General features: G+C 45.3%; 1 protein-coding gene across 4 annotated transcripts in view; it reads right to left on the reverse strand.

The window, feature by feature from the left end:
* FGD5 (FYVE, RhoGEF and PH domain containing 5) overlaps positions 1 to 17,573 on the reverse strand; it is a 120,873-nt gene that overhangs the window by 44,332 nt on the left and 58,968 nt on the right. For all 4 annotated transcript variants that reach the window (XM_084902556.1, XM_084902555.1, XM_084902554.1 and 1 more), the window contains exons 4-5: positions 13,183 to 13,241; positions 13,040 to 13,070 (exon numbers count right to left, since the gene is read on the reverse strand). In XM_084902556.1, the coding sequence (XP_084758682.1) occupies positions 13,040 to 13,070; positions 13,183 to 13,241 (90 nt within the window). The remainder of the gene's footprint in view (positions 1 to 13,039; positions 13,071 to 13,182; positions 13,242 to 17,573) is intronic.

The raw sequence follows: 17,573 nt of genomic DNA on the forward strand, positions 1-17,573 counted from the left end.
CCCATGTTCACAAGTTAATATTGTTAGGTCAACACTTTCCAGCTTGATATACAGACTCGTCTCAACCTCTATCAAAATCCTGAATGCCTTTTTAACAGAAATTGACAAGTTGATCCTAAAATTCTTATGGGTGTGCAAGAGACCCAGAAGAGCCAAAACAAATTTGACAAAGAACCAAGTTAGAGTGCTCGCACTTTCTGATTTCAAAGCTTGCTATAAGGCTACAGGAATTAAGACTGTGTGGTCTTGGCACGAGGATAGACATATAGATCAATGGAATATAATTGAGAATCCAAAAATAAACCTTCACATTATGACCAAGTGATTATCAGTAAGGATGCCAAAAAGCATGCAATATGGGAAAAAATCATCTTTTTAACAAATGGTGCTGAGCTATTTGGATATTCACATGCAAAACAATCAACTTGGACTCCTTCTTATACAAAAACAAACTCAAAATCAAAGACTTAAATGGAAGAGCTAAAACTCCCTCTCCCAGGGGTACTGGGTGCTTGGTCCTCTTAGAAGAAAATGTAAGAGTAAATGTTGGTGATTTGGGGCTAAGCGAAGCTTTCTTAGATATAATAACAAAGCACAAGCAACAAAAGAAAAATAGAGAAATTAGTCTTCAGAGAAATTAAAAATTAAAAATTTTTGTGCTTCAAAAGACACCATCAAGAAAGTGAAAAGACAAAGGAAGAGGAGGAAATATTTGCAAATCATATACCTGACAAGTGACTTCCATACAGAATTATAATAAAAAGACAACCCATTAAACATGGGCAAAGGATTTGAAGGTGCATTTCTCCAAAGAAAGTATACAACTGACCAAGAAGCACATGAAAAGATGCCCAACATCATTAGTCATTAGGAAAATTTAAAATCAAAATCATAATGAGATACCACTTCACACCCACAGAATGGCTCTAACAACAACAACAAAAAAGACATACATATAAAAACAAGCACCGAAAGGAAATGGAGAAATTAGAATCTTGATGGTGGGAATGTAAATGGTGCAGCCACTTGGGGAACAGTCTGGCAATTCCTCAAAAGGTTAAAAAGTTACCATGTGATCCATCAATTGCACTCCGAGGTATGTACCCAAGGGAATGATAAGCAAATATTCATACAAGAATTTGTACATAAATGTTCATAGCAGCATTCTCATAATAATAAAAAGTGAAAAGAACCCAAATGTTTATCCAGTGAAGAACAGATAAACAAAATGTGGTCTGGCCACACAAGGGAATATTACTCAGCCATGAAAAGGAATGAAGTACTGATAGATGCTACATACGACATAGATGAACCTTAAAAACATTATGCTAGGTAAAAGAAGCCAAAGACAAAAGACCGCAAATTATATAATTCCATTTATATGAAATACCCAGAATAGGCCAATCTAATAAGAGATAGAACAAGACTGGTAGATGCATAGGGCTTGGGGTGGGGGGTGATGGAGAGTGCTCCCTCAGGTGTATGGGATTCTTTTGGGGCTGATGAGAATTATTGTGGTGATAATTGGACAACTCTGAGTATACTGAAAACCATTGAATTTTATACTTTCAATGGCTGAACTGGGTGATATGAAGTTTATATCTCAATTAAGCGGTTAAAAAATTGAACAGGGAAGGCACAGACTGGGAGAATGTTCACAATACACATGTCTGAAAATGAGCTTGTGTCCAGGATATGTAAAGAACTCCAACAAATCAATAAGAAAAAGACAGACAACCCAACTTAAAAAGAAGCAAAAGATACTTTTCAGATGAGGATTTCCAAATGGCTAATAAACAGAAGGAAAAATATTCAATTTCATTAATCTTCAGGGAAATGACAGTTAAAACTAAAGTGAGAAACCACTTCACAATCACCAGAATGGCCGTGAGTAAAAGGACTGGCAATACCAGTAGGCTGGTAAGCCTGAGGAATAGGTTGTTTTCCCACACATCAGGGTGGGGTATGTATTTCTTCAACCTTTTTGTAAACTTACTTGGCAGTTTATAATAAAGCCAAATCTATGGCCTGTCAATTCCAATCCAAGGTAAAATACTGAGAAGAAATGAGTGTATATGTTCCTTAAAAGATTTGACAGCTTTATACAGGCATACCTGTGCTTTGCTTTAATACACTTTTACAGATGTAGGTTTTTTTTTGTTTTTTTTCAAACGGAAGGCAAAACCCTCAACCAGCAAAGATTACGACTCACTTTTATTGCAATAGTTAAGAAACTGAACCAGCAATATCTGAGATCTGCCTGTAATAGCCCAGACTAGAAACAACCCAAATAAATAATCATTAACAGGAGGACAAATATACCAACTACAGTATATCCATATAAAAGAATATTGATATATACTGATACATATATATATATATATATATATATATATATATATATGTGAATGAAAATGTGTATAAATCTCACACATTGAGTTAAGCTAAAGACACCAGACACAAAAGAATACATAATTCATTATTCCATTCATATGAGTTTCAAGAACAGACTATCTATCCCAAAGGAATGTGATGGAAGGCAAAATAGTGGTAACCTCTGGGGAGTGACTGATGGAGGAGGGGCATGAGAGGCATCTTCTGGATGATGGAAATGTTCTATCAGGATGGTGGTTACAAATGCACACATATGCACACGGTTATTAAAAATGGGATCCCTCTCTTTAAGATTTGTTCATTCAACTGTATGTAAGACTTTTAAAAATATATATATTTTATTGACTTTTTACAGAGAGAAAGGGAGAGGGATAGAGAGTTAGAAACATCCATGAGAGAGAAACACTGATCAGCTGCCTCCTGCACACCCCCTATTGGGGATGTGCCCGCAACCAAGGTACATGCCCTTGACCGAAATCGAACCTGGGACCTTTCAATCCACAGGCTGATGCTCTATCCACTGGGCCAAACTGGTTTTGGCAAAAACTTTTTAAAAAAACAAACAAAAATCCGTTCTCTGAGACCCCCTGGGGAGCAAGAACAAGCACTTCTTTTCCCCCAGGGCTTTTATGTCTCCTCTAAGACCTTCATTTGTGCCTAGACCTCAGGGCCAAGTGAAAATCCCGGGCCTGGAGTTCACGGTCCTTCAAAAGCTGGGCAAGCCTACCTCTGTAGCTGACTGCTCATTTCTGTATACCAGTGGTTGTTCTCCGAGTTAAGTGTGCCTCACAATCACTTGACCAACTTGTTCAAATTGCACGGATTGCTCACCCGACCCAGGGTTTCCATTCTGAAGATCAAGGCGGGACTGGGTAATTTTACTGTCTCCCCGTTCCCAGGTGCTGCTGCTGCTGCTGGCCCCAGAACCACACTTGGAGCACTGCTGCTTTCGTGAGTCCTCTTTTCCAGCCTCTGTCTTTGTTCTTTGCCTTTGGCATCTGATTCATATCTTGCTTATCTTTCAAAGCTGCTTCCAATGCCACCTCCACCATGAGGTCATCTCCTAGGTTACCTCAGCAGTCAGATTAAGGTCCTCCCATCTGTCCTACAGCCTCCGGAAATGTTGGGTCACAGCCTGAAGGGAGCCACCTTGGTCTCAGAATGTCTCTGAAGTCTCATCTTTTAGCTTAAAAGTTAATGCATATTTTCACATTATTCTCCAAAACATATCCATGCCCGATTTAATTTATTTAAAATTATGTATCTGGAGCAGAGCAGAAGCGCTTAGAAAATGGGCTCTGTTTATCTTGTGGCCTTGAGTATTCCCGGGCACCTACTGCACACCGCTGGTAGGGTTATAAGTATCGCAGCCTGAAGAGCAATGGCGTGGCAAAATTTTGCATTGTCAGGCTGATTACTTACTCTGAATATTTCTGTTATTGTCCCTCCAGCTAAGCAGAGCAGACTGTGTCTCCTTCCCTTTGGATTTACCCTCACGTTGACCTGGCTTTGTTTATACCTGCGCTGAATGAATGTTTGCTCCTTTTCACTAGGTTCCCAGTTTTAGGTGCAAATTGGAATTATCTGGGGAGCTTTTCAACTCTGGATGACCAGGCAGCACCCTGGCCCAATTAAATACAAATCTCCGAGGGTAGGACGAGCATCTGGTTTTTAACACTCCCAGGTGCACAGCCAGGGTTGGGAATCAGTGTCCTAGTGGATGCTGGCTTCTAGGGGGCAGAAAATCACAGAGTCCTTGCTGAAGGGGCTCTCTAGGATCATCCATCTGTGAGTCTCAAAGTTACTGTCCATCTGTATCTCCTGGGGGGTTGGGGGCGGGGGGAGAGGGTGTCATTAAAACACAGGGCTGAACCTCACCCCCAGAGTTTCTTATTTAGCAGTTGTGAGGGAGCCCAAGAATATGCATTTCTCACCAGCTCCCAGGTAATACTGACACTCCCGGTTTGGGGACCCACTTTGAGAACCACTGATTTAGATGAATATATTTCACAATGTGTTCCATGGAGACCTAGGGTTAAGGGAGCCTGAACTTTAGCCTCCACATACCTCTGAACCAAGCACCTCCTCTTTCATCCACTCTTCCTAGGTTCTGAGTAAAACTTTATTTGAAGACAAGCGTCTGTGGCTAAAAATGTCTGAGTCCCACCAGATACTTCAGGTGGGCGAGGAAGGAACAAGAGACTTTACAGGGTCACAAAGCAGGTTTCTTTCCCCCCTGGACTGAATGAAAATACAAGCATTTGGGGGCTTAAACTATGTTCCCAGTATCACTCCCTCCCACCCAACTTACTAGCCCAGTGGTCGGCAAACTCATTAGTCAACAGAGCCAAATATCAATAGTACAACAATTGAAATTTCTTTTGAGAGCCAATTTTTTAAAACTTAAACTTCTTTTAATGCCATGTCTTCAAAATAGACTCTCCCAGGCCGTGGTATTTTGTGGAAGAGCCACACTCAAAGGGACCAAAGAGCCACATGTGGCTTGCGAGCCTCAGTTTTTGTCGACCACAGACCTAGACAAACCATCCCTGCTCAAGTCCTCAGGGCTCCCAAATTCCTACGCTTCTCTTTGAAACACCTGGGGACGTGGCATTCAGGCTCTCTCTAAACACAGCTCTCTGGCCACTTCCTGTACACCCCATACTCCACTCCACACTCCCAAGCCCGCCCTTCTGTGCACGTATTCCTGCTGCTCCTACCCTCTGGAAGGTCTGTTCCTAATTTCTGTCGATGTCCATTTCAAAACCCCCTCTCCCAAGAAGCCTTCCTTGACTGCACTCACACTGGCTTCCTCCTTCATTGGGCTTCTTACCACCTAACCGGACTGTTCCACATCTATTTGTCTCCTTCCCTTCTCAGGGTTCTGGAGTCAAACAGCCCTGCCCTCCCCCAACTCCCCCTTCTCACTGGCTGTGCGAGTTTGGGTAAGTGATCTTCTCTGAGGTTCAGTTTGGGGCCTATCAGGTCATCTGAGAAAATATTTATTGAGCACAAATTATGTGCAGTTAAACGAGATAATATATATAAACTGCTAAGCACACTTAAGAGGTCAACACATGCTCACTGCCCCCCACTCCTCTATAGTATCTGAGACACTGGACACTGACCATGATGAGGAGCAAGATCCACTGGGCGAGGAAAGAGGGGGCTGTGGTAGGGGGCACACTGATGGCACACCAATTGAGGTAGGTAGTTTATATTATAACAGAGTCCTGCCAGGTCATACATTGGCCTGCCATGTTGGCACTGAGGCCACAGCCTAATGAAACTCCCGCAGAGCGATGGGGGAGGGCTTCTGGATGAATCTCCTTCTCCTCCGAGCAGTCTGAGAAGTCTGGCTCTGTCCTGGGCTCTCCTGACACCCTGTCAAGTGGTTCCTGCCACCGAGGAAAGCAGGGGTGCGTGAGCGGGGTGCACACAGGTTGGACCCAGAAGCCTCCCGTTGCCTTTCTGCGCTGTGTCCTCCCCAAACCTCTCCCGGAGTCCCTTCGGCCCCGTTATGAAAACCTGCCAGTCCCGAGGCTCACACCCTCCAAGGCACCACCTCCTTCCCCCTCAGGGTACCCGAGAGCCCTCGCCTGACTGCACATACTCCCTTGGGGAAATCTGGGCCTCTCCAGGAGCGTCAGTTAACATCTCTACAACTGATCACTTCCAGTGCACATCCCATGCCCAGCTGACCACTAGGAAAGTGTTCCCTGAGCCTCTCACACTTAACAAGGCCCACACTGAACTCAGCATCTTTCCCCAAGCCTAACCTGAGCCCCTCCAGCACTTCCCTCTTGGCCAGTCAGTACGCCAGAAATCCAGGGTCAGCTTGGACCCCTCCCTTCCTCTAATGCACCCCATAGTCCATCAATCACCAAACACAAAGTCCTGAAAACTGCCTGCAGTGCTCCAGTCCATTATCACCTCTGCTGCAATCACCCCCGCAGCCTTCCCAAGGACCTTCAGGGGATAAAACCCAAACCCCAAACATGCCTCAGGGGGCTCTCCATGTCCGCCCCATCCATACCTTGCTGGCCTCAGTTCTCACATTCTCTCACTCACTCACAACATTCCAGACAGGATGGATTTCTTTCAGTTCCCAAGCACACCCTTCTCTAACTGGCCTCCAGGCCTTTATACATCCTGATTCCTTTGCAAGATGCAAACCTTCCTCACTGCTCCTTCACCTGGCTAATTCCTCATCAGCCTTCAAATCTCAACTTAGTCATGTTTCCTCCGGGAACCCTTTTCAGACCCCAGGAGCTTAGGGCAGGTGTTTCCCTTGCACACCCCAGCTTCTGTGTGCCCTCACCACTGTATTAATATTGTTTTTTTCCATGCCCATCTCTCATAGACCATCTGGTGGGCAGGGACCTCCCCTTGTCACTTCTCCGTAAGTGCCCTGTAGCCACACAGGAAGGGCTCAGAAAATATTTTTGACTGAAGAAATGATAAGACTGCTGGAAGGGCTGACCCTACCATCACTCACTCATCAGGTATTTATTGAGCATCACAATCCACTGGGAATGTCAAGCTCTGCCCTCAAGAAGCTCCAAGCTCAGTGAGGAGCCAGACCATAGACAAGCACCTGAAAACAGCCCCCATAACCATGAAGCAAAGCAGACAAAATTGAAGGGAGCAATGGATAATTCAAAAATCATAGTTGAAGACGTCAATGTCCCACTTGCAGTAATGAATGGACAATAAGACAGAATATCGGCAAGGGTGGGAAAGAATCAAACAGCGCTATCAGTTAACCTGACCTAAGTGACATCTACAGAACAGCCACCCAACTGGAGCAGGAAACACATTCTTTTTCAAGTACACATGGAACATTCTCCAGGGCATGCCAGGTCATAAACAATTTTCACATTTCAAAAAATGTAAAAGGACTGAAACCACACAAAATACATTCTCCAACCACAATAAGAAATCAGCAGAAGGAAATCTGAAAAAATTCAGATATTTGGAAATTAAACAGTCAAAGAAGAAACCACAGGAGAAATGAGAAAGTATTTGGAACTGAATGAAAATGAAAACACAACGTAAGTGAACAAATGCATAAATCAGATAATCTTAGGTAGCTAAAGAGGCAATGAAGAAGATAAAAGGAAGCACGAGAGAGTGCAGAAGAGGTGGTATAGTTGCATATCTTCACCCTCCCTGCATCCACACTTGCCACAGACTCATTGTGGGAGAGAGCATATCCCTGTCCCTTGCCTTTGGGCTGGCCATGGCACTTGCTCTGTCCAATGGGATGCAGACAGAGCAAGTTTTGAGCTGGAATCTTAGAAGCCTTCTGGTGTTTCTACCAGCTCATCGTGGAAGAGCCTCCCCAGGGTACCTGCTCCCCCTTCAGCCTGGGCCCCAGAATGAACACACAAGAAGCACAGCCACTGAGCTGAACCCAGCTTTGACAAACTGACTTCCAGTTGACTTGGCTTCCTTTGCAACGAGGAGTGTACAATGAATGGAAGTAGAAGTCACTGAGAGGAAATTTTGGGGAATTCTTTTTCAAGTGAACTAACTCATAAAGTAGCATAGCTTTTACTACCACCTCCCCACCCAGCACCACCTGCCTGGGACATGGATGTGATGGCTGGAGTGGCAGCAGCCTTCTGTGTTCATGAGGACCCATGGAAAGGATGCAGCAAATAGATGGAACCTTAGTCCCTGAGACTTTGTGGAGCTTCTAAACTTAACCTGGACCTCCTGATTCTGGATTTATTTTATTTATTTATTTATTTATTTATTTATTTATTTATTTATTTATTTATTTATTTTTAAAGGAAAAGGGGCAGTTGTTTAACCGACCCTAGTTATTTTATTTATTTATTTATTTATTTATTTATTTATTTATTAAATATATTTAATTGATTTTTTTACAGAGAGGAAGAGAGAGGGATAGACAGTTAGAAACATCGATGAGAGAGAAACATTGATCAGCTGCCTCCTGCACACACCCCACTGGGGATGTGCCCGCAACCAAGGTACATGCCCCCTACTGGAATCGAACCAGGGACCTCTCAGTCCGTGGGCCGATGCTCTATTCTCTGAGCCAAACCGGTTTTGGCATAGACTTATTTTACATGGGAGAATAGTCTCTAAATTATTTAAACCATCATAATTGGGTTTCTATTACTAGTATTCAAACACAAATATTTTTGTTAATCCTCGCCTAAGGATATTTTTTCCATTAATTTTTAGAGAGAGTGGAAAGAAGGGAGGGCGGGGAAGGGGGAAGGGGAAGAAAGAGAGAGAGAGAGAGAGAGAGAGAGAGAGAGAGAGAGACAGAGACATTGACGTGAGAGGGACACTCTGATAGGTTGCCTCCTGCACATGCCCTGACTAGGGCTGGCGATCAAATCTGCAAACCAGATACATGCCCTTGACCAGGAATTGAAACTCTGACCCTTAGGTCCATGGGCTGACACTCTAACCATTAGCCACACAGGCCAGGACTCAAATACAATTTTTAATTGACACAGAATTATTAGGGGAGACTTCTGTAGTATAATTTTCAACAGTAGCCGTAGAAATATCTCCTATCTCACACATGGTCTTTATGCGACGTGAGCTCGACACTCCTCCAGCTGAGTGATAGAGACTACATTCATTCTCTCCTCTTGAACTTGGGTGGACCTTTGTGACTATCTCAACTAATAAGAGTATGGTGGAAGTGGTGTTACATAACTCCCAAGGCTAGGTCATAAAAATGCCACGCACTTCCTCCCGGCTCGTTCTGGGGACACTTACTCTTGGAACCCAGCCACCATGCTGTGAGGAAGACCAAGCTTGCCCTTGCAGAGACCACATGGAGAGGTCACAAGTAAGCACTCTGGCCAACAGCCCGGCTGAGGTCCCAGACAATAGCCAGCACCAACCAGCAGCCATGGGAGTGAAGGCACCTCTGGGTGATTCCAGGCCCTGGCCATCAAGTCACCCCTAGTCTTTGTTTTTAAATTAAAAATCTAATTAATTTATTTTAAAGTTTATTTTCCAGTTACAGTTGTCATAAAATATTATATTGGTTTCAGGTGAGTCAGCCCCAGTCTCTAAGGCTTCTCTCCAGACATCTTGGAGCAGAGACATGCTTCCCCCACGTTGCCCTATCCAAAGCCCAGAAAACCTATGAGTATAATAAAATGGTTGTTTTATGCCATTAAGTTTCGGGGCAACTCCTCTTCTTTGAGGAGGTGATACTTGAACTGAGACCAGAGTGAGAAGGAGGAACTGGCTATGAGAAGATCACGGGCAGGACATTCCAGCGGAGGGAAAAGCAAAGTGGAAAAGCCAGGAGACGTGACTTCATTCGCTCTGTGGCTGGAGACAGCACAGGAGCGGCAGACAAGGACCCGATCACGTAGGGCCCTCTGAGGTATAAGAACTTCTCCCGGGGCGCCAGACGGTGATAACTGCCAGAGTCACCTCTCCTAGTCGGCAGACTGGATTCTGAACAGGCCTTCCATGCCTTGGCCCAAATAAAGGACCCAGGATAGGAATTTTTAGCTGCTGCTAAGAGAGTGACTTATTTATTTATTTTTAGATGAGAAAACAGGATTCAATACATCCTTGTCTGTTCAAAATCTCCAAGGACTCACTATACACAAAGGAAAGTTACAGACATTTCTGCCAGACATTTTAAGCACTTCTCAATCTGGTCCGAACATTGTTTTTGGACCCATCACCTGACCCCTGTTTCCACCTCCAACCTGCCTTTCCAAACGTATCCATGTTCTAACCATTTTCTAATGATGATGCTCCATTCTCCAGACATATCATGTACATGCAGGCCAGTGGGCATGTCCACGCTGACACCTGCCTTATGAGCCCTCCTCCATTAGAATCTCGCCTTGTCCACTGATTTAAAGTCCACCCCAGTGTCAATTCTCCTGCCTCCCTTCCTGGATAGGCCAACGGAGAGTAAGTCCCTCCCTCCCTTTCGCTCCTGCAGACATAAGTCGTTCTCCCCACATTTACCTCACAATAAAAGAGAGACTCCTCAAGAGCAGGCTCATCTTTGGGGCTCCAAAGCCTATCTCACTCCCTATGGTACCTCCTGTGCTGTTCCATTCAGAAGGAATAAGTTGGATGGATGGAGAGTCGAATGACTGGATGAATAGAAGGGTGGATGGTTAGATGGATGGGTGGACATATGAGTAGTGGATGAATTGAGGACGGTAAATGGCTGCATGGACGTGTCCTTAGATGCATGGCTAGATGGAAGGACAGATGAGTGGGTGAAAGGCTGGCTGGATGAATGGAGGCAGATGGACAGGTGGATGAATGTGACTAGGTTCTCAGAAGGATGGAGTGAGTTTTTAAACCAGAAGTCAGCCAGCTTTTTCTGTAAAGGGACAGATAGATATTTTCAGACATTGTGTTTCACAGATGGTCTCCGTTATTCATTCCTTCTTCTTTGCCTTTTCCTCCAGCAAATGTTTAAAACGTGTAAAACCCATTCTTAATTAATAGGCTCTACAAAACAGAATCTTGGATGACTAGCATTTTTAGTAATCTCTGAGTTAGCTCTATCTACTACTACTATTTGATAAGCACAGAGGTGAATCCCAAACTCCGAAGACCAGAGGTCAACCTCAGCCCCCTCTCAACAACAGCATATGGAGTCGAGGACTTTTCTAGCTGGGGAGGTTTAGAAGGCACGGCTGCCCCTCATCATCACTGGCCAGCCTTGGGATTTCAACAGCATCACATCTCTAAGGAGAAGCTCTGAAAGAGAACCTACCCACTTAGCAATCGGCAATAGAACCAGGTTGGGGAGTGGAGTGAAACGCCCCAGAGTCTAGGAGTCTCCTTTTGACTAGGGTCCCAGACTAGGACTTGGAGTCACGTTGTGGCATTTCTGCCATTTCTATCCCCATAAGCTCTGAATCATACATGTAACTCCAGGCCACAATTTCCCGCAACTAGCTTATGAGTTGCGATTTTTATGGGCTTTTTTTTTTTTTTTTTTTCCTCCTCAGGTTATGAATTACCAGCAGCTTCAGCAGCTTTCCAACTGGCAGGAAGCAGTGCAAACACAGATGGAAGTTTCCCAGTTAAAACCCTCTTAACAAAGTCATAAAACAAAAAAGCCCAGCCCCTCTCTGACATGCTGCCAGCTCAGAAGCAAGTGAGAGAGAAGAAAAAAAAAAACAACCTAAGAGTGATTGTCGCTGCCCTTGCTAAATAGATCTTTTAGATGTAAAGGTGGGAGGAGGGTACTGTTCCATCTCATACATGAGGACTTTGAGGTTAAAAATGCACACAAAGCTCTCTTCCTGAGGGCAAAAATGAGGGGCTGAGATGGCAGACCCGAGCAGTGCTCTGTCTCCTCCTGGGTACGTGGGGGCCCCTGCTCTCACGGCAATGCGACCCCAGGGTAGTATCACTGACAGGGACCTCAGCTGCATTCGGCAGGAGACTTGGCTTGGTGCTTTGCTTCTTCCAGAGAGGTCCCTACCCCGAGGAAATCCAAAGGCAGTTGGAAATTCAGGATTAACACGGGACGACAGTGTACTGACAGTCAGGAGAATAACTGGCTCAGTCACTGTGTGACCCTGGCAAGTCACTCCCTCTGAATCTCCTTAATAACACCGACAAAATGTTCAGGGTGGACATCCCCAGTTCTGACATTCTTGGAAAGACATGGCAAACAATACCAAGCAGTGCAGAATCAGAAACTAAACTACAAGGAGACTGCAAATGGCTGAAAGGCCCAGAGTAGTAAGGAGCTGTCACAAGAGCCTGTGGTAGCTGAACCCACTACATCCTTTCAATTCCCGTATTTTTGCTGCACCCTATTTCCTTTCCTCTAGTATCACCTCCACAGGGAAGCCTGCCTAGATTTTCCCAGGTTGTCAGTCACTCCCCTTGTGCTCTGAATAATATTGATTCACTAATCTGATTCCTTCACTGGCCAGATAGCTCCTGGGTAAGGGCCCTGTCTGATCTGTCTTTCCATTTCCCAGCTCTTCTCACCAGCAACCGTTCAAAAATATCTGTTGATCTGAAGCAGACTGACTGCAAAGGGAAACTTTCCAGGCAATATTTCGGGTTGTGGAGGGTAGAGGTGTCTGATATCTGGTCAGTCCCCAGGTCTGGCCTCCTTTCCTTTGAGAGTCCAGAAGATTCCCTCACCACCAAGTCAGGCATAACTGCCCCAATGTTGGGATAGCTAAGAAAAGCCTCATGATACCCCCAACTGCTCTGTCACTATGCAAACACATCACCATCTCTATATGGACCAAAACATGTAACACACACACACACACACACACACACACACGCATACACACACACACAAAGTCACACACACAGCAATACCTCAAAACTACAGCTGTCCTGCCTTCCTCAACAAGAGGGCTGAGGAAACCACAGCTAACCTTCCAGAAATCTCACCACATCCCCCAAGCAGCCCCCACCTGGGCAGAGAGGCATGTCCATAGACAGCATGGCACCGTCCACCATGAATCATGTGAATTAGGAGACAGACTTCCCTGAAAAGCCTCTGAGAACACATGCCTACAGCCAAACCTCTGTTCATGGAAATCACCTCTGCCTCTTCATTGCTATTCTTATATCGCCGCCTTGTAAAAGGGCTATTAGTTTTGGGCAATTAGAATGATTAACTCACCAGATGTAAGTGCTGGAGCATCTCCACGTATCTGTAGAGGGAAAGGAGGTGGAGTTTGCATTAATTCCCATCCTGTATAAGCCAGGGAGGGGTGATGTTCCGTTAACAAGCTCAAGGCCACAGGCAGCTGCTTAGGGACTCACGCTTTTTCTGAAGACAGCAGTTCCTGTGCGATGACTTGGGCTCTGGACTGTCCTTCCACCTGCGGGAGGAAACAGAACCGTCAGGAGGGGCAGCACCAATGGGGGAAGCCAGAGGGAGACCTCGGATCCACAAGCATCAGGTTCATAGAAGGACCTCCATGCTGCCCAAAGCAAATTCCACGAACTTCTCAGTTCATTGCCTGACACTCAATACCTGTGTGATCTTCAACCTTCCTGCAGCTCAGTTTCTTCATCTGTAGATGTGCATATAACTAGCAGCTAACTCAGAAGGTTATTGAGCTAATGCTGAGCACAGTGTCTGATATATAGTAAGTGCTGTGATCTTGAATAACCTGTAATTCTCTGTGCATAGGGAGAGCTCTCTCCTACTTTTGTTTTTACAGATGCTGCTCCCTCAGTGTCCCTTTCCCCTTCTCTCTCTGGCTAACTCCCGGTTATCCTTTAAGACTTAGCCACAGCATCACCCCCTCCAAGGAGACTTTCCTGACACCCTCCCTGAACTGGCTGGGTTAGCTATTCTTTCTGGGCAGTGCAATACTAAGCAGTGCAGAATCAGAAGCTAAACTACAAGGAGACTGCAAATGGACCCCAATTATGTCTCCCCAGGAGGGACCAGCAATTTCACCGCTGCATGAGCAGTGCCCGGCATACCATAGATTCCTTCTTTTGACTGAAAGAATGAATAAGTGAGAGAATTATCCACTTTGGAAGCATTAATGCTCTTGGCTGACCTCAGAAGGCAAGTCACAAACCCTATCTGAGCCCCAACTTCCACACCTGTAAGGAAAGTGCCTGGGCATTCTGCCACAAGCAGGCCCTTCCTCTGTAGCTCCAAACCTGCTGCACATCTGCACATCAGACATGGCTGGTGGCTGGGATCCAGAAGAACAAAGACTCTATGGGCAGCCTAACAGAACAGATGGTGGATGCTGGGAATGTGCAGGCATGGCTGGGGAAGTGGGGGGGGGGGGGGGGGCGGTCCCAGAGAGAAAGGGGGAAAGTGGCCCATGGTGGAGCAGAGGACACTCAGGAGGGATGCCTGGCTTCTGGTTTCAGTTCTGCCATCACCTCCCAATGCAACCCTACACAAGTAACCTTCTGAAGTCTTTAGAAGAGACCTTTAAATTCACTTCCTATGTGTTACCAAACTTGAGAAGTTACTGGTCAAGTGAACAATCTACTCTAGAAACACACTACCTGCTGAGAGAGCCACTACTACAGTGTGGCAGTTACGAACATGAACTCAGAAACTAGGCAGTTTGGGTTCAAATCCTGCCTCTGCCTTTTTCACAAGTTGAACAAATCATTTATAGAATGTTATCTAACACGCACGTATATTGTAAGGATTAAATAAGTCTCTCTCTCTCTCTCTCCCCATATATTAAAAAGGTAATATGCTAATTAGACATGACATCATTCTGTATGTCCTTCCTGATGAAGCTGGGGCCAGAGGGAAGCCAGTCTGGGTTCTGGGTGCCTGCCGGTGGCAGGAGGAGGGAAGCCCAGGTCCCAGGTGCTGGAAGGAAGCCAGTGCGCCAGCTGGGGGAAGGAAGGCCTACTCTTGCATGAATTTTCCTGCATCGGGCCTCTAGAGTGTGTGTGTGTGTGTGTGTGTGTGTGTGTGTATAATTTATAAATATATGTATATATATAGAAATCCATCTATAGATCTATAAATCTATCAATACATAAATATCTACCTAAAAATCAATCATCTGACAGTAGCAGCTGAGGCAGTGGAAAGCAAATGGGCTCTGGAATTGAGCACATCCAAGTTCAAACCCTGGCCCAGCATTGTTTAATTGTGTGATCTTTGGCAAACCATTGCCCCTGAGCTTTAGATTTTTTTCATCTGAAACACGCTGGAAAATAATCAACCTGACCTCATACTCTGGTCTTTTTGATTATGTGTTCCTGACTCAGGGCCTTTGCACTCACTGTCCTCTATGCTTGTGATGTTCTTCTCCACATCTTCTCATTCTTACTTTCTGACTTTTTCAGGTTTTTTTAAAAAAATATATATATTTTATTGATTTTTTTTACAGAGAGGAAGGGAGAGAGAGAGCTAGAAACGTCGATGAGAGAGAAACATCGACCAGCTGCCTCTTGCACACCCCCCACCAGGGATGTGCCTGCAACCAATGTACATGCCCTTGACCAGAATCGAACCTGGGACCTTTCAGTCTGCAGGCCGACGCTCTATCCACTGAGCCAAACCAGTTTCGGCTTTTTCAGGTTTTTGCTCAAAGGTCACATCCCATCCTTAGTGTGGCCATCTGTGACCCCCTGCCCTGAAGAACACAGAGTCATTCTCTCAACCCGGAATTCCTCAGCCTTGGCTTCACTGGCATTTTGGGCCAGACAACTTTTGTTGCAGGACTGTTAACAGCATCCATGGCTTTCACCTGCTCAACGAGAGTAGCAGCCCCCAATCTCATCTGTGACAATCAAAAATGTCTCTAGGCATTGCCAAGTGTCCTCTGGGGGCAAAGCCTCGCCCCCTGTTGAGAATCACTACCCCAACCCTTTATCTTGCTGGATTTTTCTTTTCAAAAGATTTTTAAAATTAATTTTCAGAGAAAGAGGGAGAGGGAGAGAGAGAAAAACAACGATGTGAGAGCAAAACATCAATTGGCTGCCTCCTGCACACCACCTCCCCATCATGGATCGAGCTGGCAACCCGGGCATGTGCCCTGACCTGGAATTGAACCAGCAACCTTTTGGTGCAAGGGACCATGCCCAAGCAACTGAGCCACACCAGCCAGACACTATACTTTTCTTTATAGCAGGCACACTCCTTAATGTTATCCTTACACCCAAAATTCAATAAATGTTTGAATAAACTGATAAAATTAGATACACTGCCCAACACATAGTAGGTGCTCAATAAGTGAGTTCTCTCCCTAGCTAATCCATCTCTAATAGATTCTTAGTGTTTTCTGGAGACTCAGTCCCTCTGAAGCCACCCTCACAGTGCAGACCCTGGGACCACAGTGTAGCTAGTCTCCCTCCTGCATCTCATTGCGGCTGTCACGACATCCACGGAGCAGGAGGGAAACTTGTGAGGCCTACAGAGGCCTCCAGCCTCACCTGGCCTCCCGCCCTCCCACCGGCGCCGAACTGTGACTCACCGTCTGCCCTCTGCATCTGCAGGGCTAGCGCTGGGCTCTGTGGACAAGAGCGGCTCACTCTTCCCAACGTGGGGGCTCCTTCCGAGTCCCGCGTGTGAAAAGGCTTTGTAAACAAAACCCTCTCAATGGAAACTGTATTCTGCCAGGACAGGCCTCTACAGCTAAGAAAACCCTGTGGTCAAGCTTTCCATAAAGGGAGTTATTCTGCAGAGTAAGGACAAGAGATCCGAAAGCTCAGGTTCTTGCCCTATAAAATGAGGACAAGAGTCAAGATGGCCTCCAACCTCCAATCTTCCAGGGGCCTGTGACTCAATTCTCATTTGTCGTCCAGCAGGATGCTGAGAAGGCCTGATGCAATTTCTGGGCTCCACTTCTCCTTGTACCTATGCCCTTGGACAAAAGTTATTTCTCTTCTCTGAGTTCCATTTGTAAAACATATGATGATGATGATAATAACTATTTAATAATATAATAGCTAGCATTTATTGAACACTTAGTATGTACTAAGCTAAATATATCTCTAACCTTTTTACACATATTACCTTCTCTTCTTTCTTATATTTTTATTTTTTTAAGGAAAGGATGGGGGCTTCAATGGGACTCAAGAAATGGTGGTGGCATCCCAATCTGAACAGTGTTAGAGATTGGAGAAAGGAGTTCAGGGGCTAGTCCTTGTGTGAGCCCCGAGCCCAGAATACAGTAGGTGCTGGGTAAATGTCTGTAGATTTAGGTGATGGGTATATTCATGGATGAGAGTGCAGCTGTGTAGCCCTGGGGTGCAGCAGTGTGTCTAGCTGTGGTCTCCATGTGTGCTGCTGCGAGTGTGTGCACCCAATACAGATGTGAAATTATGTATTTGTGCATGCATGCCTTTACACATATTATCTCACTGAATCTACCTGAAAACCTATGAGGTAGGTACTTATCATCACCATTTTACAGATGAGGAAACTAAGGCACAAGTAAGTCATACCCTCTGCCCAAAATCAATGCTAATAAGTGGCAGATCCAAGATTCAAATCCAGAGAGTGTGGCTCCAGCATCCAAGCACTCAACAACGTGCCTGAAACAGAGCAAGCACTCAGTAAATGGCATCTCTGCTCATTATAGATGGTGGTGGGTTTTTCAAATTGGGAAGTACCTATCTTTACCTGCCCTGAAGGGCCGGCAGCAGAAGACTTACACTCCAGGAGAGGCCTGGGCTAGTCTTTGGACCTCAGCTCTTCTGATTCTTATCCT

The sequence above is a fragment of the Pipistrellus hanaki genome (assembly GCF_964339955.1).
Source record: "Pipistrellus hanaki genome assembly, chromosome: 13".
NCBI lineage: Eukaryota > Metazoa > Chordata > Mammalia > Chiroptera > Vespertilionidae > Pipistrellus > Pipistrellus hanaki.